The sequence below is a fragment of the Lycorma delicatula genome, chromosome 2 (assembly GCF_047948215.1).
Source record: "Lycorma delicatula isolate Av1 chromosome 2, ASM4794821v1, whole genome shotgun sequence".
Classification (NCBI taxonomy): Eukaryota; Metazoa; Arthropoda; class Insecta; order Hemiptera; family Fulgoridae; genus Lycorma; species Lycorma delicatula.
The window spans coordinates 231,117,956-231,132,440 of NC_134456.1; the positions used below are offsets into that span (position 1 = coordinate 231,117,956).

Consider the following 14,485-nt stretch of genomic DNA (forward strand, 5'->3'; position numbering starts at 1 on the left):
GCCGTAATAAAAAAGGGAGTCCAATAAGGACGTTTCCTATCCCCATTACTTTTTAATCTTTACATAGAACAAGCAGTTAATGATGTTAAAGAATAATTTAGATCCAGAGTAACAGTCGAGGTGATTTGAGTTACATGCTATGATTTGCTGATGATAAAGTAATTCTAGCTGAGAGTAAAAAAGATTTAGAAGAAACAATGAACGGCATGAATGAAGTCTTATGCAAGAACTACCACATGAAATATAGTAGAAATAACAAAGCTGGACTACAGAATGTAGAAATAGGAAGGGAAAAGATAATTGAGGTAGAAGAATTTTGTTATTTGGGAAGTAGAATTACTAAAGATGGATGAAGCATGAGCGATATAAAATGTCGAATAGCAAAGGCGAAACGAGCCTTCAGTCAGAAATATAATTTGTTTACATTAAAAATTAATTTAAACATCAGGAAAACATTTTTGAAAGTATATGTTTGGAGTGTAGCTTTATATGGAAGTGAAACCTGGACGATTGGAGTACCTAAGAAGAAAGATTAGAAGCTTTCGAAATGTGGTGCTACAGGAGAATGTTAAAAATCAGATGGGTGGATAAAGTGACAAATGAAGAGGTGTTGCACCGCCAAATTGATGAAGAAAGAAGCATTTGGAAAAATATAGTTAAAAGAAGAGACAGACTTATAGGCCACATATTAAGGCATCCTGGAATAGTCGCTTTAATATTGGAGGGGCAGGTAGAAGGAAAAAATTGTGCAGGCAGGCAATGTTTGGAACATGAAAAATAAATTGTTAGGGATGTAGGATGTAGGGGGTATATCGAAATGAAACGACTAACCCTAGATAGGGAATCTTGGAGAGCTGCATCAAACTAGTCAAATGATTGACGACAAAAAACAAAAAAAAATTATTTGTTTAAATATAAATACCTGTCTATTTGATTATACCATCAAATATGCAAGTATCCATACCTGCCTATATATTTGATTATACCATCAAATATGCAAGTATCCATACCTGCCTATATATTTGATTATATCAGGGTAATTTGAATAAATCTAAATCAGTTAAAAATAGTTAAAATAAGTACTTTTTTTAAATCAAGCCATCATGATTTGCAACATTTATAAAACATTTGAAAATTTTACAACAATTTTTGTTGTATTTATAATTACAAACAATACACCCTGGCATGAAAAACAGGTTAACATTTGAAATTTTCGTGTATATGAAAATGTGTTTAACATTTTAAATTAACACTACACTTAGGATTAGTTCAGTATACTTTAATTGTAGGTGAAAGTTATAAAATCTTTACCTGGTCAGAATTGGCTTTTACTGCTCTAAATCTTCTTTTACAGTGAATGGTAATAGGAGCATGAATGTTTTTGTTGATTAAATATGTTGCTAGTATCACAGCAACATAGATAATCTTTGTTTCTGATGTATTCAATGTATTCTGATGTATTATACCAATATATTGGTATAATCTAACAACATTGTAGTTTCTTCATGTGAAATTTTGTTGTATATTTTTTTTGTCTTCATGTTTGTTTTGAGTGTTTTAAATGAATGGCTTGAAATTATACATGTTTAGTGATCATGTATAATATTTTCCATGATGCTGATGTGATATTTGTATGTATAATGGTTTTAATGAGATGGATGGCAAAAGGAGACTTACGGTGAAATGAAGTACTTTTATGTAAGTTTTGTATTGAAGTCAACTTTAGTTGAATTGCAGATTCTGTTAAATCAAAAATTTATTTGACCGTTTGGAGATGTATATTTTGTTTTATTGGAAGTACTTTAGTGTGCATTTTATCAGTTATACATAAAAGCACTTTGATTCACCATTATTACTTTTGCAAACAATCCACTGTACATCAACATGAAAAATCTTACATATAAACACTAAATTAAGTAAATTAGATCTATTCAGCACAAAAATACTTAAATAACACAAAAGAAAATTATATATGGATGAAGAATACATTTAAGTCAGATATATATAAAAAACACACTTTCAATATATACAAACATACACTTCAACACCTAACACAAACACCAGTGAGTGCCATACTAAAGAAAAATAATCAGGATTTTCTGAACCACAGTAATCAGATTCAGAAGAAGCTTGTCTTACAGCAAAAGCTACCTTAGATTCAGGTAGAATTTTTATGTAGCTTTCACTTTAAATTACTGAAGTTGATTTCAAGTATTTTAAAGTTTATTAATATAAAGAACAAGGTATCTTTTACAAATTAAAAAAACTTAGTTTCAATAATACTAAACTGAGCTTCAAGATCTTTTAGAAATTTATGCATCCCAAGCATATGGACTGAGGGTGGTACTGCTGTTGAAATAATTAAGAACCTTTTTTTTTATATTAGGTTTCACCATGTAATCGGTAGGTGTAATGTTTGTTTATTTAATAAATAAGGTTTATCTTTATATGAATAACTAGTTACTAAAGTTTAATTTTTAAAGATTGATTATACTGAGTGTGAATGTGCATCTAATCAATGTTTAGAGCACTCATTTACTTTAATTAGCTCATAAAAACATACAATATATACAATTTTCAATTAGTTAAAAATTAATGCTTATCTGTAATACATATGTTTTAAAAAGTATTAAATTATCATTTGCTGTACCTATATAATTCTAAAGAAAACTTCCTCTATCAAGTATTAGAACTAATATCACATCTAACTTGAAGGATAAACAATTAGATAGGCTATTGTCACTCAAAAAATAAGCTATTTCTTTGTAAATTTGAATATATTGATAAAATCTATAAATGTAAATAAACAATAGAGTAATAATATTTCATTTGTTATGTAATAGAAATAATATAATAATAAATAGCAGAAACCTATATCAAAGAAGTCAAAACAGACCTTTGTTCAAAATAGACGTAGTTATCAAAGTACGTTTTGAATACTTATCATTGTGAGTATAATGTAGGAACTAACACACTTATAAACTGAAAAAAACTTTGCAATAAATGAACTGACAACCATACCAGGCAAATAAGATTCTTTTTTAAGTGACAAACGGATGGGTGTATGCACATCCATACACAATAGTATCTTAACACATACAAAGAAAAAGATGAACAATAAGAAGTAATAAAAAAAACTATGATCTTACTTTTTATAATTTCTAAAAATAGTTACATATTTGTTACACTTAAATATGCAATAATTATTTATGTACATATTTAAAATTAGCTAAAATAAATGATATTGAATAAAACAGAAAATGTAAAAATATTTGTTATGATAACATAAAATTACAATAAAAAACATAAAACCTTATATAAAACAACAGTACATTACATAAAGCATAATATAAAAATATTTTCTATTACAGTATGTATAAATATTTCATTGAAATGGTTGTTTAAATAACCAAGATGTAAAATGAGTTAATACAGTTTTGATACAAAACAAAGTAATACCAATACTTCGAAAGTCGTGAAAATAATAATAAAATGAGTAAAACTCACATTAAGTCAACTGATTTTTAAAATGTATTCATTATATTTGAAGTTTATTGTCCAATATAATAATAATAATAATAATAATAATAATAATAATAATAATAATAATGATAAAAGTAATAACATGTAACATGACTTCTAAAAAGTGCCAGCTATTATGTTTAAAAGGTAGGTAGCATCCATAAATTCTAGTTGTCAGTTTTACCTAGAAAAAACATATGAATAAAAAAAATCAATTTATTATTAAAATCTATAATAAGTTTAAACCAACAATAGGCAGCATAGAAAATTTAATGATTTTTTAAAACATTGTAACACTGAATAACTTTAAACAAATACTTGAGAATGCTCAAATGTTATCTGTATCGAATGCAGGTTTTCCATTAGCTAACTACTGCTGCTTATGCTAAAAGGGTTCACTACTATCAATGGTTCAAGAACTTTATTAGAGGCTACATTTCAAATCTAGTTATTTTCACAGATGAAGTGTAGTTTCACCTTGGTGGGTATTAATGGTCAGAACTACCGGATCTGGAATACTGAAAACCCGCATATTTTCCCCTACACCCACAAAAAATAGATAGGTATTTGGTTTTAAGGCGATGAATAACAGGACCCTTGTTTTTTGAAAAAACTGTGGGTGCCAAAAAATTATCTAACAGCTCATAGCCTTACTGCAAGAGGATGAGCATGACTGTTGGTTGCAATAGGACAGCACCAGTTGCCATACAGTTGCTCTACTATAGAGGTGCTACAGGAATTTTTCGGTGGAAAAATCATTTGTTAAGGATTTTAGCCATCCTTTGATCTGGGTAGTCTAGACTTCTTTCTGTGGGATTACTTAAAAGAAATTGTTTATAGAAGCAATCTGCACACCCTGCAGCAATTCAAGACAAATATTGCATTAGATAAACACGGTCCAACATATAGACAAGTGCATAGAAGTGGATGGACAATAAACTATTATTTATAGATTAAACTAAGTGATGGGGCCTCTAAGTTAAATACTCTTTATTTACTTCTAGAATAATACAGCAATAAAGATATTTTCAATTCACTGTTAAAGTCTACAAAATGAGGTGCTCATATGCACAATTTATTTTTCAGAAAATTTCATTAAGAAAATTATCTAGCACACTTAAAATATTATAGAAAGCCACCAAATACATTTTAAATATGCTACTACAATAAATATTTATGAATAAAAATTAAAATGAAGGTACATGTAAGTATATTCTTGGTAGGTTCATGATTTGTCAATCCATATTGATGGCAATAAAAGGATTCATTTTGAGTTGAAAGTGAAAAAAGTAGTTAATTTTAATAAGCATCAAAAAATACGTGATGTGTGAGAAAAGTAATGAGATTGGTAACACTATGAGCGATCTGACAAGGCTGTGTCTACCGGTCTGTGCTAGACCGGTTTGTTCATCCACATGCTCTGTACGAGTTTCAACTCTGTTCAGCCAACACATTATTTTTGACAGCTCCATCAGTGAAGTTGTGTTTTTGTTGTTTGTTATGAAAGCATCAGAATTTAGAGCAACATTGTGCAATCAAGTTTTGTGTTAAACTTGGGGAATCCGCGAGTGTGACCTTTGAAAAGTTGAAACAGGCCTATGGGGAATATTCTTATCAAGAGCACAAGTTTTCTGCTGGCACAAATTATTTTTGCAAGGCCGAGAACACGTTGAAGATCAACCTCGCTCAGGGAGACCTTCAACTTCAAAATCTGACAAAAACATAGAGCGTATGAGGGTTCTTGTAAGATCAGATCGTTGTTTAACAATAAGGATGATGAGTGAACAGTTAAATTTGAACACTTTCACCATACATCAAATTTTGACAGACGATTTGAAAATGCGAAAGGTTTGTGCGTAATTGGTGGCGAAAAACCTCACAATGGAACAGAAGTACAATCGAAGAAACATGTATGTTGATCTTGAAAGGATTGACAATGACCAAGAATTCTTCAATCGTGTGATTACAGGTTATGAATCCTGGATATTTGAGTACGATCAAAGCAGCAAAGCGAAGAAGAGTGGCACACTTCGTCATCTCCTCGACCAAAAAAATGTCAAACGAGCAAATCAAAGATAAAAACCATGCTAATTTCCTTTTTCGACAGTAGGGGTATCGTGCATAAAGAATTTGTTCCTCCAGGACAAACTGCCAACCAAGTGTTCTACATAGGTGTCCTTGAATGGCTCAGGAAAAGAGTGATTCGCGTGAGACCAGACATTGCAGAAAAGTGTATGCTTCATCATGACAATGCCTTGTGTCACACAGCCATTTCCATCAGGGAATTTTTGACCTCAAAATACATTCCTATGGTTCCTCAACCTCCCCCCTATTCGCCTGATTTGAGTCCTTGTGACTTTTCCTTTTCTCGAAATTGAAACATGTCTTAAAAAGGATGTCATTTTGTAACTCTGGCGAACATTCAAAAGAGTGTGATCGACCAGTTAAAAGGCCTACCAGTTGAAGCCTTCCAGCGCTGCTACCAGAAGTGGGAACAACGACTCTGCTGGTGTACAGCTGCCCAAGGGAACTACTTTGAAGTGGATAATATTGTTGTTTGAAAAAAATAAAAACTTTGGTAAGTAAAAAGTCAGTCACATAAATTTTCAAGATGTTATATAAGGGGTTAAAGTAGATGGTTTCTTATATTTTTTGACCTGAAAAATTGAATAAAACAGGTCCCAGAACATGTCCATAGTTTTCATGATATCCAATGTAAAACAGAAAAATTCAATGACAAAAAACACATATTTTTTTTTTTAGGTTTGAAGTCCAATAACTTTGTTAAGTAACTAATAAATGCATAAATTTTATTATCAAAAATTGCAGAGAATTTAATTCTGAGAAAATTGATTAGAATAAAGTTAATGAATAAAAATCAACCTTTATTATTAAAAACAAAACTTAACAGAATATGACTTAGTAAAAATTAAAAGCAGCTGTTTTTAGTATAATAAATTAAGACCTTTGAAAAGTTAGATGGACAACATACTGTATGCTTCAAAATTAATTTGAATACTAGTCCATTGCTGTCATAAAATTATGGTTAGATGTTAATAATAAACATTAGGTGGTTTAGTTGGTTTTGACATAATTTTGATTGTTTACTTATTTTTAAAAATCAAATTACATAGTTTGTTATACTCTGAATTGTACCTACATTTTTTCAGTTGAATCTAAATTTAAAGAAATGAAATTCTTTTATGTCTTCTTTGTTTTAAAAATTTCATGTCTCTTTACTCACGGAGACTATGCTCACATTATTTTTGTGTAAAGCTTTTGGATAAATAAGTGCTCCAGCTGCAGTGGAAGAATATCAATGTAGGTATTCTGGACAAGTAGTTACAAACCAGTAAGTAGTTTATAGAATTATTAATAATCTTTGTGAGAATGATACACTTCCCAGTGTCATGTTTCATCTGAATGGTCAACCAGTACATGGTGATGGAAGGAAAAATATTCTTCAGGTGGTACAGCTTAGACCTATGATGAGCAGGCAAAGAATTTCTACACGACCCACACAGGGATCGACACAATTTCAGAGGGAGAAACTGTATGGAATTTAAAAAAATGAATTTCTACAGTAATTGAAAATTTCTCATTGGTGAAACAAATTAAAATGTATATCAATATGATAAAGCAGCAATATATTTCAAAATGAAGCAAGACAATTGTTGGATGCAAAATTTACTGGTAAATAGATTGGATGTACAGGGCCAGTAAATTTGGCATCTTACCAAAATTTGCCACTGGACCTTACTTTCTTGGATTACTGTTTATGAGAATGAATGAAAATGCAAGATATACAAACAAAAAAAATTATTAACTGATCAGTGCTGCCCTCATCAATGTACACAAGATATCACTATGTTCTACCAGAAAATGTAAGGAGATCAAGTGGAAAAGTGCATCGATGTCAATGGTGGAATTTTTCAACTATTTTTTTTTTAAAAAATATTATTTTTCAACTATTTTGTTTTAAATTTTTACAAATTCGTAACATTTTTCTGTTAAGTTTTGTTTTTAATAATAAAAGTTGATTTTTTTTGCTTTACATACACTTTACTACATCAATTTTCTCAGAAATAAATTCTTTACAAGTTTTGGTAATAAAATTTAAACATCTATTAGTCATTTAATAAAATTACTATACTTCAAACCTAAACATATTTTTCTTCACTGAAATTTTTTTTTTTTTACATTGAATATCATGAAAACTAAGGAGATACAGTTTTATTCAATTTTAAGGTAAAAAACATAAGAAACCATCAAGTTTTCTTCATAGATACTGACTTATTGTGGACGCTGAAGAATGGATGAAAATCTTAAAGCCAAATAAGCTTTGTGTACAAATTTATTGTATAATTTGTAATATACTGTAAAAATTTGATTAATAATGCTCTTTATTTTATGAAAATGTATATATTGTATTTTTCTGAAGGGATTTTTTGTGGTATCTAAATGACATATTACACTGCCAACTTCCTGAATCATCATGTTATTTTGTTAGGACAGTAATGTTTATTTAAACACTCACATACGCATTACCAAACACTTCCTGCTGAAATCTAAACATTCCATTAAAGATATCTATTCCATTTTAAATTTAATTAGTCCATGATTAAAATTTAATATACACAAAAAAATAGTTATTAAATTACTTAATAAAAAGAAGTAGTCTAATAAAAATAAAACGCAAACACTAAAAGAAAAAATAGAAATGATAGAATCCAAAAAGAAAGAAAATGAAAAGTGTACCGAGGCAACTGGCTAAAAATCTTCAAATAGTGAAAACAAAAGGGAGTAAAAATTTAAATTATGAAAACGCCATTTATGGTAAACAAATAAGAATAAGATTCTAAAAAATAAAAAAGTAAGAAAATTGATATAACGGCCATAGAAACATTATTTTAGAGTGATGTTGCATGATAATTACATGTGATGTTGTTACATTAAAGTGCGGAGAAAAGTGCGGATAAAAGTACATTAAAATGCGGATTTAAATTAATTTAAATAATTTAAAAGTGTCAAATAGATGGCTAAAAAATGTTGCAGTTTACTTTTAAAGCTATCTGTAGAGAAGAGAAAACTCAGATTATGTAAAAGACGTAAGAAGTGGTATGGGAAACCTAAAACAATTTTGGGAAATTATGATTAAAAAATGAATAACATAGATGAGTCAGGTCTGTTTTTTACAGCAATGTCAAAAAAAACCTTTGCCTGAAGGGAGAAGTTCCAGTTCTGGAAAAATATTCAATGAATGGTTAATTTATTCAGTGCACATAAATAGATAATTTCAAAGGCCACTAGTTATTAATAAAATTCTTAAACCTAATAGAAAACAAATAAAAAGTCACAGATGAATAGGGGGTATCGTAACATATTATTTGACTGAATTCAACAGTAAAACGTAGGCAAAAAATTAAAAACTGAGCTTTCTATTTCTTGACATTGCCATTACACATTCTGATCTTCAAAATCATAACAGACAACTGATATTTTTACCTCTGATTATTACATACCATTATTAGTCATTAAACCAAGGGATAGTATAAAATTTTAAATGCAATTACAGGAAGTTGATGCTACAACAAATTTTAGCTAGGATGTATAATTATAAAATGTTGATGAACTTGTAGAGTTTGAAAGTGTTCAATGCTACATTCTGGATATCATTATTGTGATAAAGCAAATAATATTCATTTTTATAAAGCTAGGTTTCTCAAAGGAAAAATGATTTCTGAAGTAACACAGAACATGACAAAAAGTAAGCAAAAGCAGGACATTAAATTATCTAAGCCGCAATATGTACTATATAGGAGTATTGTACTATATTACGATTTTCTCAGTCCCACACTTTGGACACCAACAAACAGAGGATGTTTTATCAGGTCTTATGTTGAATACTGTTCAAAGGTTTTATTGTATTTCAATCTTTGTCTTCCTTTGTATTTTTTTTTTAATGTTTTAATATATATGATATTAACTTACTTCATCTTGTTACGAGATTTTGTCACAAAATTGTTTAAAGACCTCTTTACATTTTATCAGCTACCTAATTTTCAACATTCTTCTGTAACACCATATACCATATTTCACAGGCCTTCCTTTTACTTTCTGTTTTTCATGTTACTTGTGCTTTATTACAAGTACTATACAAGCACTACACACTAAACAAATATTTTCAAGATTCCCTTTCTTTTGATTTATTCTTTTAAAAAAAAAAGAGGCAAACTTCTTTTTTCAAGAAACCTGTTTGTGCTTATGCCAATCTGCTTTTTATATCTACCTTTCGACCATCCTTTATACCTTACAATAAGCATTCATTTACTTTAAACATCAAAAAAATATAGATATATATTAAAACTGTCAAGAATTGTTACATTTCAGATGCAAAATAAATGTTCAATACTAACTGCTTTATATCCCAATCTGGTTTATGACCGTAAAAAGGAATTAACAAAAAACACTGGTGAAAAACCACACTATTATTCAAATATCAAACTACAATATTAAAAAAACTAAATAATACCAATTTACTTAAACGTTCAAGAAATGGATCAGCATGCATATTAATAAGGATATTTTCAGAAAAAAGAAGACAAACACCATAGCAGACAGAATGTACAAGCCCACAAGATATTTTGTTTTCATTCATCCCAAATTTACACTGGTACAGCCATTATCTCATTCAATTCCCTGAAGGCTCATAAAACATTTACTGTACAAAGTGAGCCAAACATCACTTAATGCTGCTATAAAAAACTGACTTGAGTAGAGAAAAATTATACATGATAAAAACATGTTAATTTCAGCAGTAAAGTCCATCATCGTGAATGGATTCAAGTATCTATAATAAAATTGTAACAATGGAAATTTTAATATAATTAATTTATAGCCAAATAAAAAAAAATATTAACATAACTACAAAATCAAATTAACTTTTATTAGGTAAAACTGATCACAAAAGAAATGAATTTTCATGCACAAATGTTGCCGTTAATAACATGTTATTATCATGTATAATTTCTCTACTTAAGTCAATAATTTCAACTTATTGTTTTAAGTTTAAATAAATTAAATTTTAGTAAGTTAATAGTTATTAGTTAGTAGCCTACATAATATTTGTTTTAAAATTTGAAAATACAGCACAATACTGGTAATCTGAAAAAAATAAATGAATGTTCAGCAGTTTTGGATTAATAAATTAAATTTTTTTTATTCAAATTTATTCTGCCTCACAAAAGTTGTAAATTCAGTAACAATTTGGCTAACTGATCCCAACGAGCAATGTACACTAGCACTAGAAAACATAACATAAGCTCTCAAATCCAAACAAAAGTTTGGATTAATAAACATTATTAATAAAGAAAAATTAAAAAAAAAGCATATAGTAATTGTTGAAACAATTTAATATTAAATAAAATTTTTACGTTACAGAATTAACTACTGCATACTTAAACATCAGTAATACATCTAAAATATATTTTTTCAGATAGAGAAATGATGTCAGCAGCAATGATAGTACACATGATCGTTTACTTGTTTTTGTCAGACAGTTTCCATTATGTGAGAAGCCAGTAGAGATACCTTTTACCAAGCAGATCTTTATTTGAAATCGCAATCATGTGGAAAATTTTGAATGGTCTTTTTAATGTATAAGTGCCAAGAAAATCTGCTGCCTGCTATTTAGTATATTATTTATAAAATGTATGCATTGTTCCAATCGTGTTCATTCTTGGGATCTGATCTTGATTGATGAACATTTACCAATGATGTGGGGTTCAATCTTGAAGAAAGTCACAAAATTGTCTACTTCCACCCATATCGGATTCACATGACAAGAATATTATGTAATATGTGCATTACATGAACCATATATGTGGAGATTACTTTACTACTGTCAGTGATTAACCTGTTCTGATAGAGGTGATGTAACTACACTACCATTTCTCATGGTAGGTGGTCGTCCCTTGATCTTCAGACCTATCTTCTTGAGAGATTTATTTGTATGGGTTTTTGAAGGCAAATGTTTATTCACACACTTGAATATTTGATTTATTAAAATTAAATATTCATATTTGATTGTTTAGTTAAAAAGAAAGAAAATAGAAATCCCAGGTTTGTAAAGCCATATGAAACTAAATGAATTTAAAAAGACTACATGAAAATTTCTTTTAAATGCAACAAAAATTTTGAGTAGTATTACTATTTATTTAATAAGAAATCTCACCTTGGCTGAACAAATAAAATCTATTTATCAATTGTTACCGGATCAGAATACAGATCACAGAACTCTGCTTAACTCTATCTCTCCACCATTCTTGCTCAAAAAAATTCCTCACCGATATTTTTTTTTTCAGATCTTACTACTAGATGACATATATATTTGTTTCTTGGTCTTTCTCTAGATCTTCGTTCTATTAATTGTAAAACAAAAGATTCCTTTTGTTACTCTTGTGATTTCTATTCTCTGTAAGTACATAAACCCTCTTAGCTTATGATTATTTATTTTTGGCTGACTGACATAAGATGAACGGTAATTTTAATTTTGTTATTGTAATTCCACAAAAATACTTTAACATCCAATAATCATTATATTTAATTGGACTATTTAAAAAGCTGTTTATCTATATAATATGAACTGAAGACAAAATTATTTTAATCTGTGACTATAAAATAAGATTAAAATATTTATTTTGAAAACCGCATTCTTCAAATCACTCAACGTTTTGGGTCCTGTACTGACCAAACTGTTGCTCTCAAGAAATTACAATAAACAAGTAGCTTTTATAAAATGAACAGGCTTTAATTTTTATTCACCATTATTATTCTCACAAGCATGAGTTTAATGAACACAGGGAGGTCCAGCTAGACAATAAACTGTATGACAATAATGGAAGTGAAAATAATTTAATCCCAGAAAGAATTTTTTTATTAAAAAAAGCTTACAACTTTTATGAATTAAATTCTTCTGACAAACTAGTGACATTATTGGGAATGTAGGGAATACAGAATTCAGATTACCGGAATTAAACTGTACTTTGATAAACTTCTCAATTATGTTAAATAATTTGGGATCATAAATTGAATGTTAGAGAAAAAGATATGTTTGTCATGATTAGAATAAGTGGTTAGTGCTAAATGATTGAAGTATCATGCACTTACATGCGTTTAGTTCTACGATGTAAAAGATGATTATGATGAAGTTGATAACTAAATCTCCTCTTGAAATGTAAAAATGAGTATGTAAAATACCTCCGTATGATTTTCAAAGATTTCCTTACTATAAAAGAAATGAAATGCTTGTTTCATGCAAAGAAAAAAGAAAACTAACTAAAAAAGAACCCAAGTAGCAAAATTTTATTTTGATAGATTCAATGATGCGACGTAAAAGTTATCATTTTTATTGATTGTTTACTTAAAAAGAAAGAAAATAGAAATCGCAGGTGTGTAAAGCCATATGGAAATGAATTTAAAAAGACTACATGAAAATTTCTTTTAAATGCAACAAAAATTTTGAGTAGTACTACTATTTATTTAATAAGAACTCTTACCTTGGCTGAACAAATAAATCTACACAGGAAAAAATAAAATTATAAAGCTGACAGTTGAAAGAGATCACTTTAACTCCTTGAAATCTCTGCCCAGGCTTGCGGATTGGAAAAAATCTGTTGATTTTCTTTCAGCCTGGCTTGAAGTTTTGGATTGGGAATCTGCGGGTTCTGGATTTGGAGGACCTGGCAGTGAGTCTGTCGGCAGCCTTTATTGACACCATCAAAAATTCAACTCCCTGCAGTTCTGGTCGAGAGAAGCTTGCTCCATGATGGAGCAGGGAATTGTCAGCTTTGAAACAGGCTGTCAGGCATTTCAGGAGAGCTTCTCAATGTGAGGATGATCTGGAATGACGGATAGTTCTTAAGTCTGAATACAGAGATTGTGGATCTCAATACTTTCACAAAGTTTGGATGGCAAAGAGGGATTCCTGGTATTCCTTTGTGCATGAGCATGGGGACAAGGATCCCTAGGTAGTCATCTATAGGGTATTGGGACACAAAGGACATTCTTCTGTCTGCCCTCTCGACCCAGTTTGGTGTAATTTCAGACATGTCTGAGATTTTATGCAAATTACTTGATGATTTACTGCCTGATGACAGTGAAGCTGGAAAACTGCATACCATCTACAGTATGATGTGAGGTTGCTCAGTTTTGCAAGGAACAGTTCCTTGGAGATTACTGATGCTGAAGTGCATATGTTACCCGTAGTTTAGGTAGGGGCAAGGCCCAGGCTTTGATGGAATAACGATGGAGATCCTTGTTCACTCGGTTGGGGCTAGTGTTAAAACAATCACACGCATACTTAACAAATCACTGTTTGGAGAATACTTCCAAGTATGTTGGAAGAAGGGTATTATTAAATTGTTGTTTAAAGGAGGCGACAAGGATCCCATTGTTACTTCGTCATATAGGCTCTTGATGTTGCTGCCGATTATTGGTAAGGCCTTCAAAAAGGTTCTGTATCTGCATATAAATGGGAGGCTGATCTCACAAAGCTTACTGATGGAAAATCAATGCAAGTTTCGTTCACAAAAGGGTACTGGGGATGCCATACCCTGTATGATGGGTGTGGTAAGTAAATGATACTCTGGTCTCCTTTAGTGCGTCCAGAAGAGTTCTGTGTTTTTTTTTTTACTTTTGGTGTTTTGGCTGCTGGTTGAGTGAGTACCTTCCAGTGGTATCAAGTCTACCGATTGAGGATTACGAACACAGTTACCACAAGGAAATAAACATTTAGACTCATCTTTTCACTTTTTGCGGGAGTGAACGGAGAAAGTTTTCTGCGACGCGTGTCCGCCTCAACGGGGCTGAAAGGTGGCAACGACTGCTGGTCGTTAGCCCCCGTTACAGAACAGGTCGAGCCTTTAGTCCTTCTGCGCTCTTATCAGAGCGAGGGCCGTAATTT

General features: G+C 30.3%; 1 protein-coding gene across 4 annotated transcripts in view; it reads right to left on the reverse strand.

Annotated features, from left to right (window-relative positions):
* Window positions 1-3,367: 3,367 nt before the first annotated feature.
* The window catches only part of LOC142319723 (phospholipid-transporting ATPase ABCA1-like), a 240,390-nt gene continuing 229,272 nt past the window's right edge, over window positions 3,368-14,485 (reverse strand). For 2 of the 4 annotated variants that reach the window (XM_075357321.1, XM_075357319.1), the window contains 2 exons: window positions 12,691-12,808; window positions 3,369-3,706 (listed from right to left, as the gene is read on the reverse strand). In XM_075357321.1, the coding sequence (XP_075213436.1) occupies window positions 3,703-3,706; window positions 12,691-12,808 (122 nt within the window). In that variant the 3' untranslated portion in view covers window positions 3,369-3,702. Of the gene's footprint in view, window positions 3,707-12,690; window positions 12,809-14,485 lie in introns of all 4 variants that reach the window. The other 2 variants (XM_075357320.1, XM_075357322.1) reach the window with 2 other exon arrangements.